At 36.3% G+C, this 23,382-nt stretch overlaps 1 protein-coding gene across 7 annotated transcripts in view; it reads right to left on the minus strand.

The window, feature by feature from the left end:
- The window catches only part of LOC128211324 (solute carrier family 23 member 2-like), a 46,022-nt gene that overhangs the window by 15,364 nt on the left and 7,276 nt on the right, over nucleotides 1–23,382 (minus strand). For 3 of the 7 annotated variants that reach the window (XM_052915988.1, XM_052915992.1, XM_052915994.1), the window contains exons 2-6: nucleotides 10,090–10,272; nucleotides 9,199–9,356; nucleotides 8,421–8,536; nucleotides 7,456–7,568; nucleotides 4,275–4,456 (exon numbers count right to left, since the gene is read on the minus strand). In XM_052915988.1, the coding sequence (XP_052771948.1) occupies nucleotides 4,275–4,456; nucleotides 7,456–7,568; nucleotides 8,421–8,536; nucleotides 9,199–9,356; nucleotides 10,090–10,272 (752 nt within the window). Of the gene's footprint in view, nucleotides 1–4,274; nucleotides 4,457–4,570; nucleotides 4,635–7,455; nucleotides 7,569–8,420; nucleotides 8,537–9,198; nucleotides 9,357–10,089; nucleotides 10,273–11,009; nucleotides 11,285–14,822; nucleotides 15,062–22,610; nucleotides 22,655–23,382 lie in introns of those variants that run through there. The other 4 variants (XM_052915989.1, XM_052915991.1, XM_052915990.1 and 1 more) reach the window with 4 other exon arrangements.

Below are 23,382 nucleotides of genomic sequence, written 5' to 3' on the forward strand. Positions count from 1 at the left end.
AACAGTCGTCTCAATTCTTGTTAGGAATTTCTGCAAATCATAATTATATATGTGAAACTTACAGAGCAATATCGATTTGAAAGTTAACAATGATGATGTTAATAATGTTGTTAACTTTAACAAATTTCTGAACAATCTGCTCAATTGAATGTTTATAAAGTTAAAAGAACCCAACTAAACTGCCATTTTAACCAGTTTACAGTAAAATTAATGCAGATTTGCAGAAAACAGTTTAACACAAAAATTAAAAAGGCATGCTGTTTTCATACAAAATAGCCACGAAAATCTCCATAACAGTTGAAGTGTATAATTAAATTACATGGTGCATAAACATCAGATGCCCCACTCTGTATTCAAGAGTTCATGCAGCAAATGTTCTTATTATCATAACCATATTTTGTACTTCCCATCTTCCCAGCTTATCATGAATAGGGACTTGTGTAAGTTGTCATTTTTTCTAGAACACTAATACAACTGACTTCAACCAGAACATGAACCTATAAACCATAATATAAACAAGAACTATTTGTAAAACACGAATTCCCCCACCCCTATAGCAGACAATTACACATGTAGTTATTTTGCATTAAAGATGCACTATTACTCCTTAATAACAAACTTACCACAATTAATGATATTGTTTTAGTATTCCAAAAAGGATGAATAAATGTCGAAAGCAATGTATCTTATGAAGGGTAACTGAGTTTAGTTTGAAAGAATTGAGCATAAAATACGGTATTTCTACCTAATGAGACTATAGTAGATCACAGTAAATCTTTTAGCATTCACCAATCATTATATATTTTTGTGCTTTCTGCTATTAGATTCACGGTTGCAATCTTGTTTTCAGTAATTAATATTTTCCATAAATGCATTATTTACTAAGTAATTAAAGGTCTACCAGTCAAAATTGATGTTTGTTATACTGTGTATGTATTGATTTTGAATAAGAGTATCACTTTAAATGTCTGTTGGGTTATTTAAGTTGATGACCAACATCCCTTCAAAGTTTGAGGATCGGTTTAGCTAGTCATTGACAAGTTCTGAATGTTGTTATAGGAGTTGACATGTTCTAGTTTCCAGTCAAGCATGTAATATGTGTCCTCCGTACAACAGTTAGAATTAGTTAGATGGATGATGTAAAGTTAAAAATGAAGCAATGCAGCTGGGTTATATAAATATACAGATAGCTACTAAAGTACAGTCAAAACCAGTTGGCTCAATATCGCTTGGCTTGATTTTCATTTTGGCCTGAACTAGATTGGAACTGATTCTGTTTTACTCTGCATACTTAAGCATTCCCACTTGGCTCGATAATCACGAAAGCTCAAAGTACTTTGGCTGGTCCCGGATTCATAAATGTCTTTTACTTTTAATAGTTTCCCTTCCAACATAATTTCAAATAAAAACAAGAGGGCCAAATGGCCCTGAATCGCTCACCTGTCATATATTGCACATTCCTTCATTATATACAAATATTGAAAACCTAAGCCTATGAACACGGGGCGTGGCCAATTTTGACCCCAGGGCTAAAGTTTGAACAATCTTAATAGTGGTCCGATAAACGATGCTTCATACCACATATCTAAGGCCTTCGCCTTTTGGTTTCGGAGAAGAAGATTTCATCATATACATATATAAGGAAACCCATGACCGCACGGGTGGGGCCATTTTTTAACCCCAGGGCCAAAGATTGAACAATATTGGTACAAGTCAACTAGATGATATATCATGCCAAATATCTAAGCTCCTGTCACTACTTGATTTTACGTGTGTATCTATATATGTATATTTGTTATTAATTGTTGTATGTGGCCCATATTGAAAATTGGTATGTGTAACTTAATATGTTATCCAGTTTAAATTAAGACCTTACTTGTCTTTGTGAGTTCGGAGAAGATTTTTTAAGTTTTCACTATAACACATATAGAGAAAACCCATCAGCCCCGGGGTGTGGCCAATTTTGACCCCAGGGCCATAATTTGAACAAACTTTGTAGAGGTCCACTAGACGATGAATCATGCCAAATATCTAAGCTCTAAGCCGCGTATGTTCAGAGGAGATGATTTTTTAAGTTTTCACTATAACACATATAGAGAAAACCCATCAGCCCCGGGGTGTGGCCAATTTTGACCCCAGGGCCATAATTTGAACAAACTTTGTAGAGGTCCACTAGACGATGAACCATGCCAAATATCTAAGCTCTAAGCCACGTAAGTTCAGAGGAGATGATTTTTGAAGTTTTCACTATAAACATATAGAGAAAACCCATGACCCCCCAAGGGGGCGGGGCCTATTTTGACCCCAAGGCCATAATTTGAACAATCTTTGTAGAGGTCCACTAGACGATGAATCATGCCAAATATCTAAGCTCTAGTCCAAGTAAGTTCAGAGGAGAAGATTTTTGAAGTTTTAACTATAAACATATAGAGAATACCCTAACCCCCCGGGGCGGGGCCAATTTTGACCCCAAGGCTATAATTTGAACAATCTTTGTAGAGGTCCACTAGACGATGAATCATGCCAAATATCTAAGCTCTAAGCAACGTAAGTTCAGAGGAGATTTTTGATTTTTTTTACTAAAAACATATAGAGAAAACCCATGACCTCCCAGGGGCGGGGCCAATTTTGACCCCAGGGCCATAATTTGAACAATCTTTGTAGAGGTCCACTTGACGATGAATCATGCCAAATATCTAAGCTCTAGTCCAAGTAAGTTAAGAGGAGAAGATTTTTGAAGTTTTAACTATAAACATATCAAGTATACCTATGACCCCCCGGGGGGGGCCAATTTTGACCCCAAGGCCATAATTTGAACAATCTTTGTAGAGGTCCACTAGACGATGAATCATGCCAAATATCTAAGCTCTAGTCCAAGTAAGTTCAAAGGAGAAGATTTTTGAAGTTTTCACTATAAACATATAGAGAAAACCCATGACCCCCCGGGGCGAGGCCAATTTTGACCCCAAGGCCATAATTTGAACAATCTTTGTAAAGGTCCACTAGATGATGAATCATGCCAAATATCTAAGCTCTAGTCCAAGTAAGTTCAGAGGAGAAGATTTTTGAAGTTTTAACTATAAACATATAGAGAATACCCATGACCCCCCAGGGGCGGGGCCAATTTTGACCCAAGGGCTATAATTTGAACAAACTTTGTAGAGGTCCACTAGACGATGAATCATGCCAAATATCTAAGCTCTAGGCCAAGTAAGTTCAGAGGAGAAGATTTTTGAAGTTTTAACTATAAACATATTGAGAAAACCCATGACCTCCCGGGGCGGGGCCAATTTTGACCCAAGGGCCATAAATTAAAAATCTTGGTAGAGGACCATTTGGTGATCCTACCTACCATATATCAACGGCCTAAGCCTTGTGGTTTGGGAGAAGAAGATTTTTAAAGTTTTTTCCTTTTGGTTACCATGGCAACCAGAGTTCTGCATGGAATTGAATTCTTTGAACAACTTTGATAGAAGACCACCCAAGGAACATCCCTATGAAGTTTTATTAATATTGGCCCAGCCGTTAAGGAGGAGATGTCTTAAGTAAATTGTTGACGGACGACGCACGACGGACGCCAGACAAAAGGCGATCACAAAAGCTCACCTTGTCACAAAGTGACAGGTGAGCTAATAAATATACACATAATCTGGACTCCATTTCTATAAGGTTTAAAATCCTATATTTCTAGGTATAACCTTGTTTTTGACGTAGACTGTGTTTCAATAAAAAACATTGTATTGATATTTTTTTGCATTGATTCTGCTTGTAACTTAACAGGTGTCACTGCATAAGGTTTATCAACGTTTATGACTTAGGTATCTTATTGAAACCTGAACTGCATGCAAATATTATATTAAAGGGAATAGACACCAGATGGTCCCTAAATCAGCAAAAACAGTGTTTCCTCAAAACAAGCTTAGAAATGTCATTACAAACTAGTATGAAACCAATAATACATTACTTTACATGATTAAGAGAATATTTTGCTGGTGTCTCAGCTGAGTTTACCCTTCTAAACTTACAGGTATTTGCGTGGTAGACAAAGCCAGTAAATTTCAAATTGGAAAAATACATAAAAACTGTGAAAGATACATTGTACATGTGTTGTAAGCAATGTGATACATCAGTTTGAAAAAATTCAATGCGTTGTACACGGCCATATTAACTTTATTTAAGTTTTTTGACAATTTTCTTTTTTTCTCGCAATTGTTTCATCTGGTGTCTAATCCCTTTAAAGAATACATTTTATTCCTGTCTGTCTGTGTACATACATGAGAGCCACAATCCAGTTGACGTAGACAAACTTAGCGGTGGCCTTGATCATGAAGAGACCAATGAGCAGGACTGCGGGGATGATAGTCATGGGCCCGATGAAGCGGAGAAGGACACCTACAAGCCCAGTAAAGCCCACAAATGTGTGGATGGCACCCGCTACCATCAGAGATCCTTGTAGCTGTCAAGTAGAACAATGTTAGAGTGATAATCTCATATCTGAGAACGAGACTATGTGAACATTGACAATTCTGGGGTCAAAGAGATGCCCATTAACCCATTTAAAGCAGGACACCCACAAGCCCGGTAAAGCCCACAAATGTGTGGATGGCACCCGCTACCATCAGAGATCCTTGTAGCTGTCAAGTAGAACAATGTTAGAGTGATAATCTCATATCTGAGAACGAGACTATGTGAACATTGACAATACTGGGGTCAAAGAGATGCCCATTAACCCATTTAAAGCAGGACACCCACAAGCCCGGTAAAGCCCACAAATGTGTGGATGGCACCTGCTACCATCAGAGATCCTTGCAGCTGTCAAGTAGAACAATGTTAGAGTGATAATCTCATATCTGAGAACGAGACTATGTGAACATTGACAATACTGGGGTCAAAGAGATGCCCATTAACCCATTTAAAGAGCCCGCTACCATCAGAGATCCTTGCAGCTGCCAAGTAGAACAATGTTAGAGTGAAAACTTATATCTGAGAACGGGACTATGTAAACATAAACAATACCAAGGTCAAAAAGACGCCCATAAACCCATTTAAAGAGCCCGCTTCTATCAGAAGACCCTGTACCTGCGTATTAGTAACATGTTAGTAATGCACAGTTAGAGTCATAATGTTAAATCTGAAAACAAAACTATGTGAACATGAACAGTACTGAGGGTCAGACAGATGCCTGGAAGCCCAATAAAGGTGCCCGATCTCATCAGAAAACCCTGTACCTGTAAGTCAAGCATAGTAAGAGTCATAAATTAAGTACAACTAGTCATCACAACAGGAGGTTGACAAAACACCTGCATTGCATAAATTTGCCTACGTAAATATGAAAAGCTGTGATCTGATTTTTTGTCAGCAGTCTTCTATCACTTGTTTCCAGACATACATGCCAAAATTGCCTTATTTCTAGACAAAAAATAATAAAAAGTTGTCAAAACGGTCAATCTGAGAGAGTGCAGCTTTAAATGACTACACTGTATTGTGAAATTATGAAATGATAAAATCAATCCCATGCAATATGCATAAAACATGAAAGGAATATGTTCAATAGGCTGATACAATCTGCCTGTATTTGCCGACTAAAAAAAGAACAAAAAAAAGAACATTTAAACAAAGCTGCACAATTAGCTAAACAAGGTATTAATTAAACCTCTGGTTAGCTCCAAATACATGTTGATAAAATATGGAAAAGATAAAATGTTATACTGGTTTTGCCATTAGCATTTTCAGAGTTTAAAGTAAGAAAAATTTATATCTGAAGACTTCGCAGTAAGCATCCAAATTCCTTTCCCACATAACTTAATCCACAGCAACCTTATTTAGCTGGAAAATGACAAATGTCAACCACACTGAAACAAAATACCGCCTACAGCAGATTGCATCAGGATGAAATGGGAATAATCGACAGAGACAGTTTAACGGAAATACAATCAATGAGGACACTTCTAGCCTGTCATTTTGTGGTCCCAATAGCATGCAAGAAAAACTCCAAAAATATACAGAATTCTTAATACATTCAGCTTTCATGTATCGGTGGGGAATTGTTGCGTGATGAATTTGTCATTGAGAAAGGTCATACAGTGGTATGTTGTATATATTAACTCTAGCAATCTTATCATCTTTTGAAATGTCAACAACACGTCCTGTAAAGGAAACTGCCATTTCGATGAAGAGATATTATTTTTTTGTTTCATATAAACAACCTCCCATACAACTTAAATTTCACCTAACACGACTTGTGAACCTCTGGCAGTGCCACAGAAGTAGATTAAAGCAGCCTGGATTAAAGTCTACATAGAAGTAAATTTAGGTCTACAAAGAGATAGATTTGGGGTCGGAAAGATGATTTTGGATGCTGGAGACTTTGGGTGCTGCAGAGGATGATTTGGGTCTCTCGAGAAGTAGATTTTGGTGCTTGATAGGTAGATTTGGGTCTTCAATGAGATAGATTTGGGTCTCCTATGAGGTAGATTTGGGTCTCCTTAGAGGTAGTTTTGGGTCTCCAGAGAGGTAGATTTGGGTCTCCAAAGAGGTACATATGGGTGCTTGATAGGTAGATTGGGGTCCCCTGAGAGGTAGATTTGGGTGCTTGATAGGTAGATTGGGGTCCCCTGAGAGGTAGATTTGGGTGCTTGATAGGTAGATTTGGTTGCTTGATTGGGGTCCCCTGAGAGGTAGATTTGGGTGCTTGAAAGGTAGATTTGGTTGCTTGATTTGGGTCCCCTGAAAGGTAGATTTGGGTCCCCAAAGAGGTAGATTTGGGTTTCCAGAGAGGTAGATTTGGGTCTCCAGAGAGGTAGATTTGGGTGCTTGATAGGTAGATTTGGGTGCTTGTGGGGTAGATTTGGGTGTTCGAGGGGTAGATTTGGGTGCTTGAGAGGTAGATCTGGGTGCTTGAGGGGTAGATTTTGGTGCTTGAGGGGTAGATTTTGGTGCTTGAGAGGTAGATCTGTGCTTGAGAGGTAGATCTGGGTACTTTAGGGGTAGATTTTGGTGCTTGAGGGGTAGATTTTGGTGCTTGAGAGGTAGATCTGTGCTTGAGAGGTAGATCTGGGTGCTTGAGAGGTAGATCTGGGTGCTTGAGGGGTAGATTTTGGTGCTTGAGAGGTAGATTTAGAGTCACCTTTGATACACAGTGAATGAGCCTTAATGGGGCACTTAAAAGGGCCAATGTGCAATTCTTATTGTGTATAAGTTGTAGCTTCTTTCAATACTAAACATTTGTAGTGTCAAATTATGTATATTTATTATTTTTATACCTATTTCTGAAAATTGACTCTGTCAAACTAAAGGGGACAACAGTGTGAAGGACAAAAGCAGCAGGGTGCTGGAACAGGGCATGGGGGATGCTGGTAAAGGTAATGGGGTGCTTAAAAGGGCTGCAGGGTGCCCCACCCTGCTTTTTAGACCTAGCTAGAGCACTGAGGTATCTAAAAGCTCTTGTTTTCTTACCGATGATACAGCGTTGATGATTTTGTCATATTCCGCAGGTGATGTGACATTGTCAGCCAGTGATGCCATTGTTGTTCCAGATATTACAGCACTTGCATTGTTAACTGCCTGCTCTGGAATAATACAGTGAATGAATTATCAGAATATATTTCATTTTCAGAATGTATTTATTTACTTGATTAACTACCCTTAAGAAAAAGTTTTCATTTAGTCCTGTTGTGTTCCAGCAAATTAGGACTCACTTTTCATATATAAAGTCATTATTACTCAAAATTATAATAATCATTTGAATAAGCACTAATATTATATATATAAAAAAAGTAATCATAAGCTTTTGTTAAGACAGAACTGATACACATATCATTATCATTATTATATATGCCAACTTGAAGTCAAACTTTATGATTCTTTATTCAATTAAGAATCTTGAGAATTATATTGAAATTGCTATGTTATAGTTAAATGACATGAAGTAACATTTTAATGATTAAGAAAGGTAGGGGAGAGCATAGTGAACCACCCCTTCTCAATCATTAAAATGTTACTTCAGGTCATCTTACTGTCTTAGAATACTACCTGATTAGCTGACACATTGTCAACGCAAAATCTGACGCAAGGAACAATTGGCAATTGGCAGACCTTTAAACAACCCCGAAAGTTGAATGATCAAGCCTAGTACTTAATGAATGTTTTGATGCAAAAGTTTTTACTCTTCTACATTATAATATTTTTATTGTGTTAACTACCCACTTACTGGTCCAACAACTGTTCATATATAATGCTTCAACTGATTAAAATCAATAATGGTTGACTGTTTATTTACTGAAATAAATATATTGGAAAACTTGAGAAATACTGCCTTCTCATTGGACAAAATATAATGTTGACCACTGAATTTAGTTTTGTTGAAAGCAAATCATTATCATCATGATAAATATGACAATGTATATAAATACAATGCCTACCAACGATAAGACACTTTGGGTTCGTCTGTGTGGTCGTACAGAAAGTCGAGTCCACTGTGCCAAGTAGCAGGAGGGGGGATAAGTACTCAATGGCCGCGCCCTGGAACAGCGGTAATCTGAAATAGAATAGTCAAGTTCACTTTTGTGAGTGAGGGGTGAACGCATTGACGACAACCGGTGAATGCCCTCAGTGGAGTTTTAGAAGTGCTCCATACACGTACAATGTAGATGGATTATAGACAACAAGAACACATTATTTTGTATTTTGCCTGAATAACAGATTTAGCCTTCCATCCTCCACCCCCAACCTGCTTGCCCCTGGGTTAAATCGACCAAACAAAAAATTACAAGCTCATATTGCGGTTCCTTTATCCCAAATTAACGGTTGTCCATTTTTTCTAAAAAGTTTTGAACGGCATATGATATAAAATATCCTTTACCATTTTATCGTCTATACATTAACGCCCATATCAGAAAAATAACAGGTACGTATACATGTACTGTGTAGGCGGAGCTTAACTTGTGACCGTTCAATAACTAGTGTGCGGACAACGCTAGTCGCTTATACCGCACACAAGTTATTGGACGTTGTCATTGACAACATGGCGCAAAACAATAATTCACCCACTACTCTCGTGAATTAAATTAAACAACGTGCGAGATGCTCTTGAATATTTTTAACACTGAAAACTGGTCGTCGGTGCAGTAGCTATTACTGTACGTTTTGTAAAAGGGTTCATTTTATTGTTAAACCCTGATCACAGATTTCGGTACGAACCTGACGCCGAGTGTGACCATAAGAAGCGTAGTTAACCCGGTCATGAAGAGGGTGGAGCTAAGCAGCCGTGCCTTGAACGCGCTGTCGTTCGACGCGCAGACGACTTCCGCCACGAGGAGGGACACGACCAGCTGATGGGCGATAGAGATCACGGCTTGCTGTAACATATAATTGGGTGCGTCCATATTTAAGTATGTGATATCGAATTATAATTACTTGTAGCCATTTCCTTTCGTACTAACAACTTTAAAATATCGCGCATTGTTTTGATAAGTGACCAATTAGCATGTGTCCCCTTTTAGACCAGTTTGTTATCGTATAAAACTAAAAGAGGAACTAAATGTCTGACATAATGTGTTATCTCCGAAGTCAAAAACTCTGATTTTAGGTTAATCCACAAATTTCAATACCCTCAAAGTAAAAACAAAATAATTTATGTGACGGAAATTTGACCGACAGCAAATATATTAAAGATGCACTCTTACTACCAAATAAGATTAACCACAATTAACAATATTGTTTGAATATTCCAAAAGTGATGAATAAATGTTGAAAACAAAGTTGCGTATGAAGGATATCGAGTTTAATTTGAAAGAAATAAGCATAAAACACAGTATTTCTACCTTATGACACAATAGTAGACCACAGTAAATCTTTTAGCATTCACCAATTATTTAATATTTTTGCGCTTTCTGCTATTAAATTCATGGTTACAATCTTGTTATCAGTAGTTAATATTTTCCATAAATGCATTATTTAGTAAGTAGTTTAAGGCTTATCAGTCAAAAATTGTCTTTGTTATACATGGGTATGTAATGATTTGGAATAAAGGTGTCACTTTAATACAAATCCTTTGTCAAAAATAAAAAAAATGAAATATTTGCACTTTACCTGGAAACCGAAGAATATAATAAGGTGTACGGGCGGTCGATCGCTGATCTTGTAGACAAGCGGACAGTCCGAGTCTTCCGATTCGTCCTCAATTTTGACCGGGCCTGTGAGAGGCTTGGTTGCCACGGAACCATTCTCGTGCGCGTGCGCCTTTTCCTCGTCCATTCGGATGACCTCAATTTCCTGAAGATAGAAACGTTCAAATAGTTACCAGGTGTGGTATTCTATATTCAACTTAAGTAAATCTTATAGTCATGCATCAGTGACTTCATTCACTCTACTGGTCAGATATATATAAATAACAAGTAATCCGATTAGCTACATCGTTCTTAGATCCATTCAAGACTTATATTGAATACCAGCCTTGAAAGATACACATATGGACAGTTTTATATTCAATTTATCATCACGATTAGCGTTATCCAATAAAAACACTGGTATATCACATGATCACTTGTTGACCTAGATTACGTAAAGAGCACATGGCTTGACAAGGTCGTGAGCAGTTGGAGTAGCAACGGAAAATAAATCCCTTTCAGGTATGGCCTAGAATTTGTCACCAAAAACGATACTGTCCGTTGGCTTCAATGTACGTCCTACTAAACTTAAAACTTCCTCTAAATAGAATTGCCCTATTAAATTTTTGAGTAAAAAGGCGCCCTTCACCCAATACCAATACACCCATGCATTGGTTTGTTTCAAAAGAGACCCATGTGTGGCAGAATCGGTATTGTATGATTGCCGATACTGCCTTCTACTGGCTGACCCATCTGGTATCGCCCATACACTCCTCCAACGCTCAGGGTACAGAAGAAAGAAAATTAAGCTCTCTACATTTTAAACACCACTATTCCGAACATCGTTTATCCGAAATTAACGCTTATTTTGAAACCATTTTTCGGTCCCGATTTTATAACTACTTTGTTTAACGCTCAGGGTACAGGAGATAGAAAAAACGCTCAGGGTACAAAAGTAAGAAAAATCAGCTCTCTTCATTTAAACACAGCTATTCCGAACACCGTTTATCCGAAATTATCGCTATTTTCGAAACGTTTTTTCGGTCCCGATTTTAGTCCTACTTTGTTTAACGCTCAGGGTACAGAAGGTAGAAAAATCATCTCTCTACAATGTATATATGCTTATGAAATATTGCTCTCCCTGAGCCTTTTTCTGACCACTGTGCGCTAGCGTGCATAATATTTTCCATGTCAGATGCGTGATACATTAATTTCCAAAATGGCATTGGAATTTGATATTTATGATTCTACTGTTTACTGACATCGCCTTTCGTTGAAAACAGACACTTTTTTTTCTCACGTATCACATCTTAAATTAATAAATTCATGAATCGGATACATCATTTCCTACATTTATGTATTCATGCTAGTTATTTATATGAATATATCACCAGAAAAGCGGATACCAGCGATCGTCCAGAAAAAGAAGAAGAAGAAGAAGAAGAAGAAGAAGAAGAAGAAGAAGAAGAAGAAGAAGAAGACAACAACAACAACAGCAGTAGCAGTAAAAACAACAACAACCAATGATTCAAAAATTTCAATACATATACACGTAATGTAGCTTGTTGTCCCTAAATACTTAATAAGTAAGGTTAAAAATTCGGATCGCAATAAGGTTAATGTATTGAGTGCATCTGACTTGTATATAGTGCTCATATTCGCTCCTCTGTACAATGAGCGGTTTACAGATTTATGCATTAGATTAATTTGCTACACTTCAGATTGAATAGTAGTAATGTGATGCATCGTTCTAAATTTGATACCAAAAGAATTATACAATACGGTTTGCTGTTTATTTTATCTTTTAAATATACCGTGCACTTCTTATTTGTGTGTGTGTCTTAAATGATAAATGATGGGCTTTGAAAGTAATAAAACTCGAACTTAAATGTGTAAATGAAAATAAGTTTCATGTCACAGAGAAGACCTATTGAAGGTTAACTATTCGCACAATTCTTCTTACACCAGACGAAGATGTTTTCTTCTATCATATTTCCCACAGCAGTCATAAAATTGTACACTCAACAATTAAATGTCACGTAAACTATTTAAGTTTCAATAAAGAACAAAAACGTCTATTAATGTTCCCATATGATTTGTAATAGAAGTTGAAAGGTACAATAATGCTGCACATTTACAACGAATATTAAACTATGCAATACTAATATGGTTGAATCTACATTCCATTTGTGTTTGCTTGCTTTTTCCTTTTTACTTTGATTTACGTCTATAATATTGTATAATACAATATGACAAGTTCACGGAATACCTTTATTAGTCCTCAGTTATAATTTTAATGTTTCAAAAGTTACAATCACTATAAGATATGTATCTAAATATATTCACAATGCTTCTTCGACGTTCAGCGAACATTAATGCAGTTGCTTCATAATTAGATTGTACTATAAATTACATAATTATATTCCTTCTTGTATAATATGTACGAAGCTTTACCTCATCCTTATATAAAGCCTAATTAAAAATAAAAAGCCTACCTACCCTACCTGTTTTTGAAAAGGATGTAACACTAACCAAACCATCTTTTTTGGCCTAGGGTAGAACCAGAAGTTTTTTTATGTCTCAGATCAATACATCAAATACAATAAACCCATCAACTGTGATAAAAACACGTGCTTCTTTTAATAAATTACTTTTAATGCATGTTGTTGAGTATAATTTTCCGGTGCATCCTCATTCAAAAAGCCAATTAATCTGATATTAAACTTAATCTTATCTACATATATGAATTGTTAAGAGTGCATATTAATTAAACGTGGTTAAAGTTATATCAGACATGTTCTAGCTGTACTTCAAAACCAAATAAAATGGTATGTTATAATGTTCGACAAACTCATAAGTTTAGAGGGCACTGTATGAATTGCCAAAAAAAACCTGAACCTACATATTTCTTCGCCATTTCGCTAAGCCTCCAAACTGCTACAGTTGAAGTACAGTTACAAACAAAATACAGCTGAACTTACATATTTCTTCGTCATTTCGCCTAAGCCTCCTAATCTGCTACTAGTTTAAGTACGCTACAAACAAAATACAGCTGAACATTACATATTTCTTCGCAATTTCGCTAAATCTCCAAACTGCTACAATTAAAGTACGCTACAAACAAAATACAGCTGAACTTACATTTTTCTTCGCAATTTCGCTCAATCTCCAAACTGCTACAATTAAAGTAGCTACAAACAAAATACAGCTGAACATACATATTTCTTCGTCATTTCGCTAAACCTCCAATCTGCTACCTAAATCTACATATTTCTTCGTCATTTCGCTAAGCCTCCATAACTGCTACATGTTGAAGTACGCTACAAACAAAATACAGCTGAACTTACATATTTCTTCGTCATTTCGCCAAACCTTATAACTGCTACTGTTTTAGTACGCTACAAACAAAATACAGCTGAACTTACATATTTCTTCGTCATTTCGCCAAACCTTATAACTGCTACTGTTTTAGTACGCTACAAACAAAATACAGCTGAACTTACATATTTCTTCGTCAATTTCGCCTAAACCTCCATAACTGCTAACATGTTTAAGTGTACTAAAGACAAAATACAGCTGAACTTACATATTTCTTCGTCATTTCGCTAAACCTTATAACTGCTACTGTTTTAGTACGCTACAAACAAAATACAGCTGAACTTACATATTTCTTCGTCATTTCGCCAAACCTTATAACTGCTACTGTTTTAGTACGCTACAAACAAAATACAGCTGAACTTACATATTCCTTCGTCATTTCGCCAAACCTTATAACTGCTACTGTTTTAGTACGCTACAAACAAAATACAGCTGAACTTACATATAACTGCTACTGTTTTAGTACGCTACAAACAAAATACAGCTGAACTTACATATTTCTTCGCAATTTCGCTCAACCTTATAACTGCTACTGTTTTAGTACACTACAAACAAAATACAGCTGAACTTACATATTTCTTCGTCATTTCGCCAAACCTTATAACTGCTACTGTTTTAGTACGCTACAAACAAAATACAGCTGAACTTACATATTTCTTCGTCATTTCGCCAAACCTTATAACTGCTACTGTTTTAGTACACTACAAACAAAATACAGCTGAACTTACATATTTCTTCGTCATTTCGCCAAACCTTATAACTGCTACTGTTTTAGTACACTACAAACAAAATACAGCTGAACTTACATATTTCTTCGTCATTTCGCTAAACCTTATAACTGCTACTGTTTTAGTACGCTACAAACAAAATACAGCTGAACTTACATATTTCTTCGTCATTTCGCCAAACCTTATAACTGCTACTGTTTAAGTACACTACAAACAAAATACAGCTGAACTTACATATTTCTTCGCAATTTCGCTAAACCTTATAACTGCTACTGTTTTAGTACACTACAAACAAAATACAGCTGAACTTACATATTTCTTCGTCATTTCGCCAAACCTTATAACTGCTACTGTTTTAGTACGCTACAAACAAAATACAGCTGAACTTACATATTTCTTCGCAATTTCGCTAAACCTCCAAACTGCAACAGTTAAAGTGTACTAAAGACAAAATACAGCTGAACTTACATATTTCTTCGTCAATTCGCTAAACCTCGAAGCTGCTACTGTTTAATTTTGTACACTACAAACAAAATAAAGCTGGACTTACATATTTATTGTTCAATTCCAAAAACCTCCAAACTACTATTAAAGATTCATTTGAACTTACATATTTCTTTTTCATCCTGCTAAATCTCCAAACTGCTACAGTTTTAAGTAATACCACAAACAAAGTACAGCTCCAGTCGAACAGTAAGACCTCAAATGCGACTTAATCTATCTTGTCAAGGTTTTTATTTCTCATTTGCATTCAAATAAGCTAGAGAAGATACGTGCGTGAACCACAAATTTTGCTGACATTGTTTACAAAAGTTCAAGTTGCCAAAACAGATTCATCTACAGGTGCGTGAAATGTGACATGTAACGTTCCGATTACCATATCATATGCATACCCAAGTAGATATTGGGGACAGTATCGGACCAAGTTCCCCGCTACAACCTTTGTCAAGCATGTCTTGTAAAAAATATAAATATTTTCGCCAACAATACATGTTTCTTAACATTTAGCTATTTCCATATTTATTTCAGTCACCAATGATGATTTAACAAATTATTCTCGGGCAAAATCGCCTGAGCCCAAGTCAGATCCCTACCGACTATCCCCCCACCCCCTCCCCCTCGCAACCCGCAATACACAATTTTATAGTTTGTTTGTTTTATTTCCAAGTCTGCAGGTGGGCAGCATCGTTGTTAAAATCCTCTTTCGCCAGATCCTATATATGCCCATGTTATACATTTTTAGACAGCCCGTTAAAATGTATTTCACGTCAGACGTAAGTCCATTATTTATACGAACTGTTGGTTACAAGTATTTACACTCGTTGGTTCTCAACAAGTAAACGTAATCTAGAGGCTGACAACATAATTATTCACATCTTATATATTAATTAATGCAGTACGGAAGAACTGGAGCGGTATTCATTAAACATCTTAAGTCGTTTCCGAACTCGTTTCCGAACTTAAGTCGTTTCCGAACTGAAATCGTTTCCGATCTAAAGTCGTTTCCGAACTCATTTCCGAACTCGTTTCCGAAGTCGTTTCCGAACTTAAGTCGTTTCCGAACTCGTTTCCAAACTGAAGTCGTTTCCGAACTGAAGTCGTTTCCGTACTTAAGTCGTTTCCGAACTCGTTTCCAAACTGAAGTCGTTTCCGAACTGAAGTCGTTTCCGAACTTAAGTCGTTGCCGAAATGAAGTGGTTTCCGAACTGAAGTCAATTTTTTATTATCTCGCTAGTCATATGATATAAATACTCTATAATGACTGTAATACCCAATTTTCTTTGATTTCATTTTCATAGACATGTTAACATGAAGAAAATTGGGTATTACAGTCAATATAGAGTAAATTTATGTTAATAGCACTTATACTTTTACTTTAATTTGAATATGAAAATTTTAAGAAATCCACTTAAGTTAGGAAATTACTGAAGTTGTTTTATGAATACTGACCCAGAAGTGCTCTTCAAACTTTACTTTACACAAAGTGAGATAGTATACACTTGAATAACATACTTGATCAAAATGCAGCAGAAAATCTGCCATATTGTGAAATGAAACATGAGTTGCCACAGGAATGTGAAAAGTGCAGGAATGCAACAAATGTCCCCCGATCGGACATTGTCACTCGGAATGCCATTTGTATATCGTATTCGGTTTCAATTAAAAAAAGGATACCCTAAAGTTGGTACACGAAAAAAAATGAGATTAAATATAGATTTGTCAATATTGAATTTTATGTTTGACCTTGGCCTTCAATATGAAGGTAGACATTCAAGCGCGATATATCTTAAATCTGTTAACATTTTTACTGAAATACCACACAGAGTTACAAAGTTATGACTGGGACGTGAAGTGTTGCAATGAAATCATAAATGTGCAACATTGACCTCTAAGTGTGACCTTGACCTTCGATATGATAAGCAGATTTTGAAGCGTGATATATCTTCAACTCTCCATACAGTTTGGCTGAAACCCCACATATATGTACAACGTGATGACTGAGACATGAAGTCTTACAATGCAATCGATAGTGTGCAAACATCGACCTCTAAGTGTGACCTTGACCGTCCATATGAGAGGTAGACATTTTATCACGATATATCTTCAACGTTGTGTAAAGTTTGACTTAAATCCCTCCTATAGCTACAAAGTTGTGATTTAGATGTGAAGTGTGGCAATGAAATCAATAGTGTGCAAACAATGTCCTCCAAATGTGACCTTGACCTTCGATATGAAAGGTAAACTTTTAAGCGCGATATCTTAAACTTTAGTTTTTGTATACAGTTTAGCTGATAGTCAATTTAGCAACAAAATTGTGATTTAAACATGAAGTGTTGCGCTGAAATCCATAGCGTGCAAACATTGACCTCGAAGTGTGATTTTGACCTTTGAAACAGTGGCTCCAGGCAAACGTTTGATTCTTATTAGAAGTTCCAAGTACAGCTTTAACGCGCGGCAAACCTTCCCATGGTACTTTATACGTACGTGAACTTCGATTGAAATCCCATCAATAAATAGTTCAGTCTGCGACGGCACTGACTTTTCACGATTGAGATTTTTAATTTCCAAAACACAGTATAGTTGACTTGCATAACAAAAGAACTGCATTACATAGAACAATTGGAATTCAAAAAATGGTCAATAACAGATATAGAGGATCCAGTGTTATGTACAATAACGGTGGAAAACAAAGAGTGTCATTAGTGAAAATTGTTCACTGCCAAGTAATTAAATATTGATAAGCCCTCTAAAACCATCAAAGCCAATAAAACATATCGAAATACCGACACGCCCGGGAAACGTTTTTACCAACAAAGACAAAAACCATGAAGATTTGTTACATCGTTAAATAGTCTTGTTGTAACCTTGCGTGCGTTTAATATCGAACAACAGAATGTCAGAAATGATGTATTGATATTATCAAGTCTAAGGACTATTTCTTAATGCATCTGTTGGATTAAAAAATGCGGCACTAGTACAGTGGCCACAACGTTTCACATGCCTGTTTGGGCAATCTATTAAGACAGTTCAAAACGAGATTAGGATACCACGTGCAGCTGCAACCAGGAATTATCAATCTCGTTTATATTTTTTATGTTGGTAACGATATTTGTTAATTTTGCTGAAATTGTGTTATTTTACTTAAGTTTATTAACACAACCTTAAAGTACGTGAACAGATACTTATTTAACCACATTTTTGTAAATCTAAGCCAAAACTAATTCTCTCGGGCAAAGTGGAACATTTTATACCCCATTTTTAATGCTTTCTTACGAGCCGTTATTACAATATTTTAGATGTTTTACGCTTAAACCTCTTTCTTCTGATTATTTAAGGAAACTTCTTCACTTTCTATTGAAACTATACAAAATGAGCCAATATTCCCAAGCATTTGAAGTATAATCTAAGTTCAAGCACAGAAGCTACAACTAAAAAGCTCACCTCAAAATCCATAGTATACGTTAACCGAATACTTTCACTCATTAAAGCAATGCTTGAAATGAATTTAAAATGATTTATAAACAATAAATTATTGGGGTCGAGGACAATAGATAAGACGTGAGATGAGATTGTCCGAGCGAAACATGGCTCCTAAACAGGGACTATCACTTAAGTCTCCAAAGTGACGTGTACTAAATAATACCTAGTGTTTGACTGATTGTGTAAGTGTATTCTATACTTCTGTTTTATATTTGTGTAATGATACCATGAGCTATATGTGCTTTAGTCAAAAATAAAGTTTTTGTTATGTTATGTTTATTATTGGCCTTCGCCTAAACTACAGAAGACCAAAAACAAATGTCAACTTGAAACTAATGCTAACCAATGCACATGCTTCGTGCGAAATGTGTGTGTGTAAGCTTATTTATACTCGCACTCGGGCCTTGCCCATTCGGCGAGTGCTACGTTAAGAGTGTTAAGTCATTTTAGGATTTTGGAGCATAGTGCACAGACAGAATGTAACCCTGGTTAGAGCTACCCTGGTTCTTTAACGTGCACCTGTGTATAGCACTGTCAAACGGAACCACCATTTATCGTCCCTCCCGGAAGACGATTAGTATTTTAGTGGTGCGACGGGTAATCGAACCTGCGACCCCTGGATTGGTAGTCAAGTGTGTTACCACTAGACCACGGATCCGCCACAATTCGCGCGAAATGCCCCTCAAATGTCTTTATATAAGCATGCGCGATAACTCTCTTTATAACACCAATTATTAATGGCTGAATTGAATTTTAGTTGTGTTTTTTCGTTACTACTCTGCTCATTCGATAGTTGGTTGTTAAGAGTACTTCTTAAAGAATAATTGAAAATGTGTCAGCTTATCATCGGCGAAGACACGGGCGTGAAAAACATAGAACAGAACAGGACAGAACATACTTTCATTAGACTTATTCCATGGCAGTACATGTACATAGTTAAATAGTATAAAACACATATACCAATGTACAACTATTCAACAATTAACATATAAATGTAGATCCGATGTAGGTTGAACACTGCAAAATGGTTGGGTAAATCAGGGCCCATATTTACTTAGAATTAATATCTTGATTCTGATTTTTAGACCCAGAAATGCACATTTTTCAATAAACATAAATTATCATGAACATAAATCAGTTTGGCTGATTTAATTTATGATATGAAAATACTGTTAAATCATGGTATTTATAGTATGTACAGTATTTTTCATCGCCGACATTTCAGTCGTTGGTAAAAACAATCTGCCGAGAAATAACAATACAATTTCTATATAATAAATACAGATGCTTTTTTTATTACGAACATATAAATATAAAAAAAAATGTTTCAAAAAAATCCTTCCTTTATTTTGTGTCAATTATATGCTGTAAAACCCTACCAAAGTCGAAATACGGGGGTGTGGTGGGGTGGTGTCAGTAGTTTATACACCGAGTCCCGGCGTGAGCACATTGAAGGGTCCCAGAGTGACAGTTCAACCACCGCACACCTATCCTGGGCAGAACCTATCTGGCGGTTTAACCAGTACTAGGTGCCTTCAGCTCTGCAAGGAACTGACAACATTCTGTACATGCCAAGGCAGTGGTACAGTGCGAATAGTCGTAGAAAGGATTTCATAACCATTCACAACAGAAGTGACCTGGTCCGCCCGGGAATCGAACCCGGGTTGTCCGATTAACAGTCCAATGCTCCGCCGACCGGGCGGACAATAGGGGGGTGTAAGGTGCGTAAGCTTATTTATACTCGCACTCAGGCCTTGCTCCGATAAGATTGTAAGTCAGTTTAAGTTTTTGGAGCTTAGTCAGAATGTTATCATGGTTGGAGATATCCTGGTACTTTAAGTGCACCAGTGTTTAGCACCGTCAAAAGGGGTCCCCCATTTAAGACGATAAGTATCTTTATAATGGTGCAGCGGAGGATCGAACATGCAACCCCTGGATTGACAGTCAAGTGTGTTACCACTACAACACGGTTCCACCATGGGGGCAAATCATCTGTTGCTTTTATATTACATGAAATACCGTAGGGTGCATATTTACCCAAATTCCAGACTCCCCGTATGTATTTGTGATATATTCACATAATTTTAATTGCGACTTGGGTTCACTTTGCCCATTGAAGGCAAATTTGCCCCAAGGGTAAATCTTGTAATTAACGGCTTTCAAATCCGCCCTTAAACGATTTTATTTCCATATTTCTAGTCGAAAAAAACTAGTAGCCATATATATATATTCATCTGGTAGTATTTCCTATGATAGAATCAGACGTCGTTACCAACCTCGACCTGCGACCTATTTTGTTTGTAATAGGTCATAGTCCTACACAAATAAAGTTCATATTTGAGGACTGTGTTTTTCTTCTTTATTTACTGAAAACAGTAAATACTCCGTTTATTCGGAACTCCTCGGCCATTTTTATCGAAAACAATCTCGGATGTATGCTGGTAAATAGGTAGTAGTTCGTAAATTTTTGAATTTTGAATTTTTGAATTTTTTTTTCTTTAATTAAATGTAGTTTTTTTTAGCTTGTATTGATTGATCTAACTTTGAATTGATTACCAGTGAAGTGCAAACATAATTAAGATTCCAAATAGTTACGTCAAGTTTAACCGCTAGATTAAATAACTACGCGATCTACTTGCAGCGGACTTAAACGTACCATTTTCCGAGTATGTAAATCGTCCATATACACCCGAGGTTGTTTTCGATTAAAATGGGTGGGGAGTTTTGAATGTACTCCGTTTTACTGCATTTAGACGCACCAGCTGTGTCATTGATGGGAGAGATGCATTTAATCCATGGGACTGTCTGAAGACATTGAAGCTACAGGGCTATTTTCCTTTAAAGGGAATATACACCAGAACGTCTCAAATTCGACAAATATAGTTGTTCAAAACCAGCCTAGACTTATCAATCCGAACTAGAATGAGGCCGATAATACATCTTTTTACACGATTAAAAGAAAATTTTATTTAATTTACCGTTTAAAAAATAGCGCATGATTGTTTCTCATAAAATAGTGTCACGGACCTATAAACCAAATAAACGGTTTAGTGATTGTGTGTCTATCCAGCATTCGAAAGTCACGTGATTAAAACAGATACATAATTATACCGACGCTATTTAAATTTACTGGAATTTGCGTGGTAGACAAACCCTGTAAGATTCGAACTGGAAAAATACGCAAAAACTGCGAAAGATGCATGTGTCGTATGCGATCTTATACATCAGTCACTAAGATTCAATGCATTGTTCACAGAGATATCAGCTCTATGTTAGTTTGACAAAAAAAATCCTTTCTTGCAAACGTATCAACTGGTGTCTAGTCCCTTTAAAGCCAACACGTTCAGTGATAACCCCACTCATCGATCAAGGGAGCATCTAATCTACAAATACTTCTCTAACTTCACCAACAGCCAGAGGTTGTATTCAATATTCAACTTAAGTTAAGGTTATGGTCATACACCATTGACTTCATTCACTTTAATGGTCAGTTATTTATAACCACTAATCCGATTAGCTAACTCGTTCTTAGATCAAATTAAGACAAATATTGAATAGAAACCCTGGTCTATTATTTCCTAAAGTTTTCATTCATTTAGTAACTCTCTTACGTAAGCTATCCATCATTTATACATACACATGCTACTGGTGAGAAGTTTTTTAATTACAAAATTTTAAGTTCGAATATCATTCATTTTAAGTTTGCATGTTTTTAAATGTTTACCGAGATTTTTTAATGTAGACATTATGCCACTTCAGGCACAAATAATAAAATTTAAAATGGTCGTGTTTAAATTGAGTTTTAGTACCTCCGTTTAAAGCTGCATTCTCACAGATTGACCGTTTTGACAACTTTTTTTATTTATTTGTTTTGCCTTGGAATGAGCCCATTGTTGCGAATATAACTATTAACCAGTGGTAAGACTGCTGACAAAAGATCAGATCGCCATTTTTCATATTAACGTTCGGAAATTGATGTTTTATGGCTAAAAGTGCTATTGACGCTTTAAGAACAAGAAGTGTTTCGACAGTTTTCCAAAAACAAATGAGTACTGTTAAATTGTGAGTTGTTTTATATGACTCAATGGAAGGCAATTGCTGCCCAGATCAGCTGATTCTAAGGCAAAATAAATAAATAATATAAGTAAAAACTGTCAATCTGAGAGAGTGCAGCTTTAAAATGTCATAGTATTACCTTCATTACGGTGTTATTCAAAAAAGTAATCCATGCAAAAATAATATAATAGGTTAATCAACATCAATTCAAGATATAAATAATCGGCCGATGTTAATATCTGAAATTGCAACACATTTACACCATAACGAAGGATGGTTAACCTTTAATAAAATTGAACCTGACTGTACTAAAAGTCGTACTAGTTTAATTCAACCATAAAAATTATAAATAATGACTTACATTCATCTTTTCAATAAAATCACGACTGTCAGTTACATCTTCAATCAAAGCAATTATAGTAATGAACTTTTGTTAATAGAGCATGAGTCCCATATTTTCACCTAGTAGATATAGTACCTAAGCCTAAGGTCGATGCATTACATCAGGAGCTTGTAAAGGGTAAATCCAATATCCTGCTAATAATCACGAATATCGTTAGACCGATAACTGAATAAGATTGATAATCATTGATGAATGTAATCTTCTGTTTAAAGAATGACGTAATGTAAATTGTTGGTTTACGTAAAGTTTCTAACTAGCGAATCCAAAGAGGGGGGGGGGGGGGGGGTATATATTCGTCTAAGAATACTTTATATTTCAATAATATTTCAATAATATAGGTGAAAAAAAAATATAATAATGTCACCATAAAGATTGTTACCCCCCCCCCCCCCAAACACTATTTTTTTAATTTCGATTCACAGGTAAGGGTGAAAGTCAAAAGCTTACGCCCCTATGTTACGCCCCCTCCTACACCAAATCATGGAACCGCCACTGTTTCTGATGTTATATATCATCTGTATCCAGAGTAGAATTTTTTATTACCCAAACCCCCTGCCAACGCTTTAAAACAAATCCATTTCGGGTCTCAGGAAAGGGCGCAAGTTAAAAGCCTACGCCACAGTAAGTTACGCCACCTCTAACATGAAATAATGGAGCCGCCACTGTTCTGATGTTATATCAGCCGTATAGAAAGTTCAAATATATGTTCCAACAAGTATGACTCACCGCG

This window comes from Mya arenaria, chromosome 12 (assembly GCF_026914265.1).
Source record: "Mya arenaria isolate MELC-2E11 chromosome 12, ASM2691426v1".
NCBI classification, from domain to species: Eukaryota; Metazoa; Mollusca; class Bivalvia; order Myida; family Myidae; genus Mya; species Mya arenaria.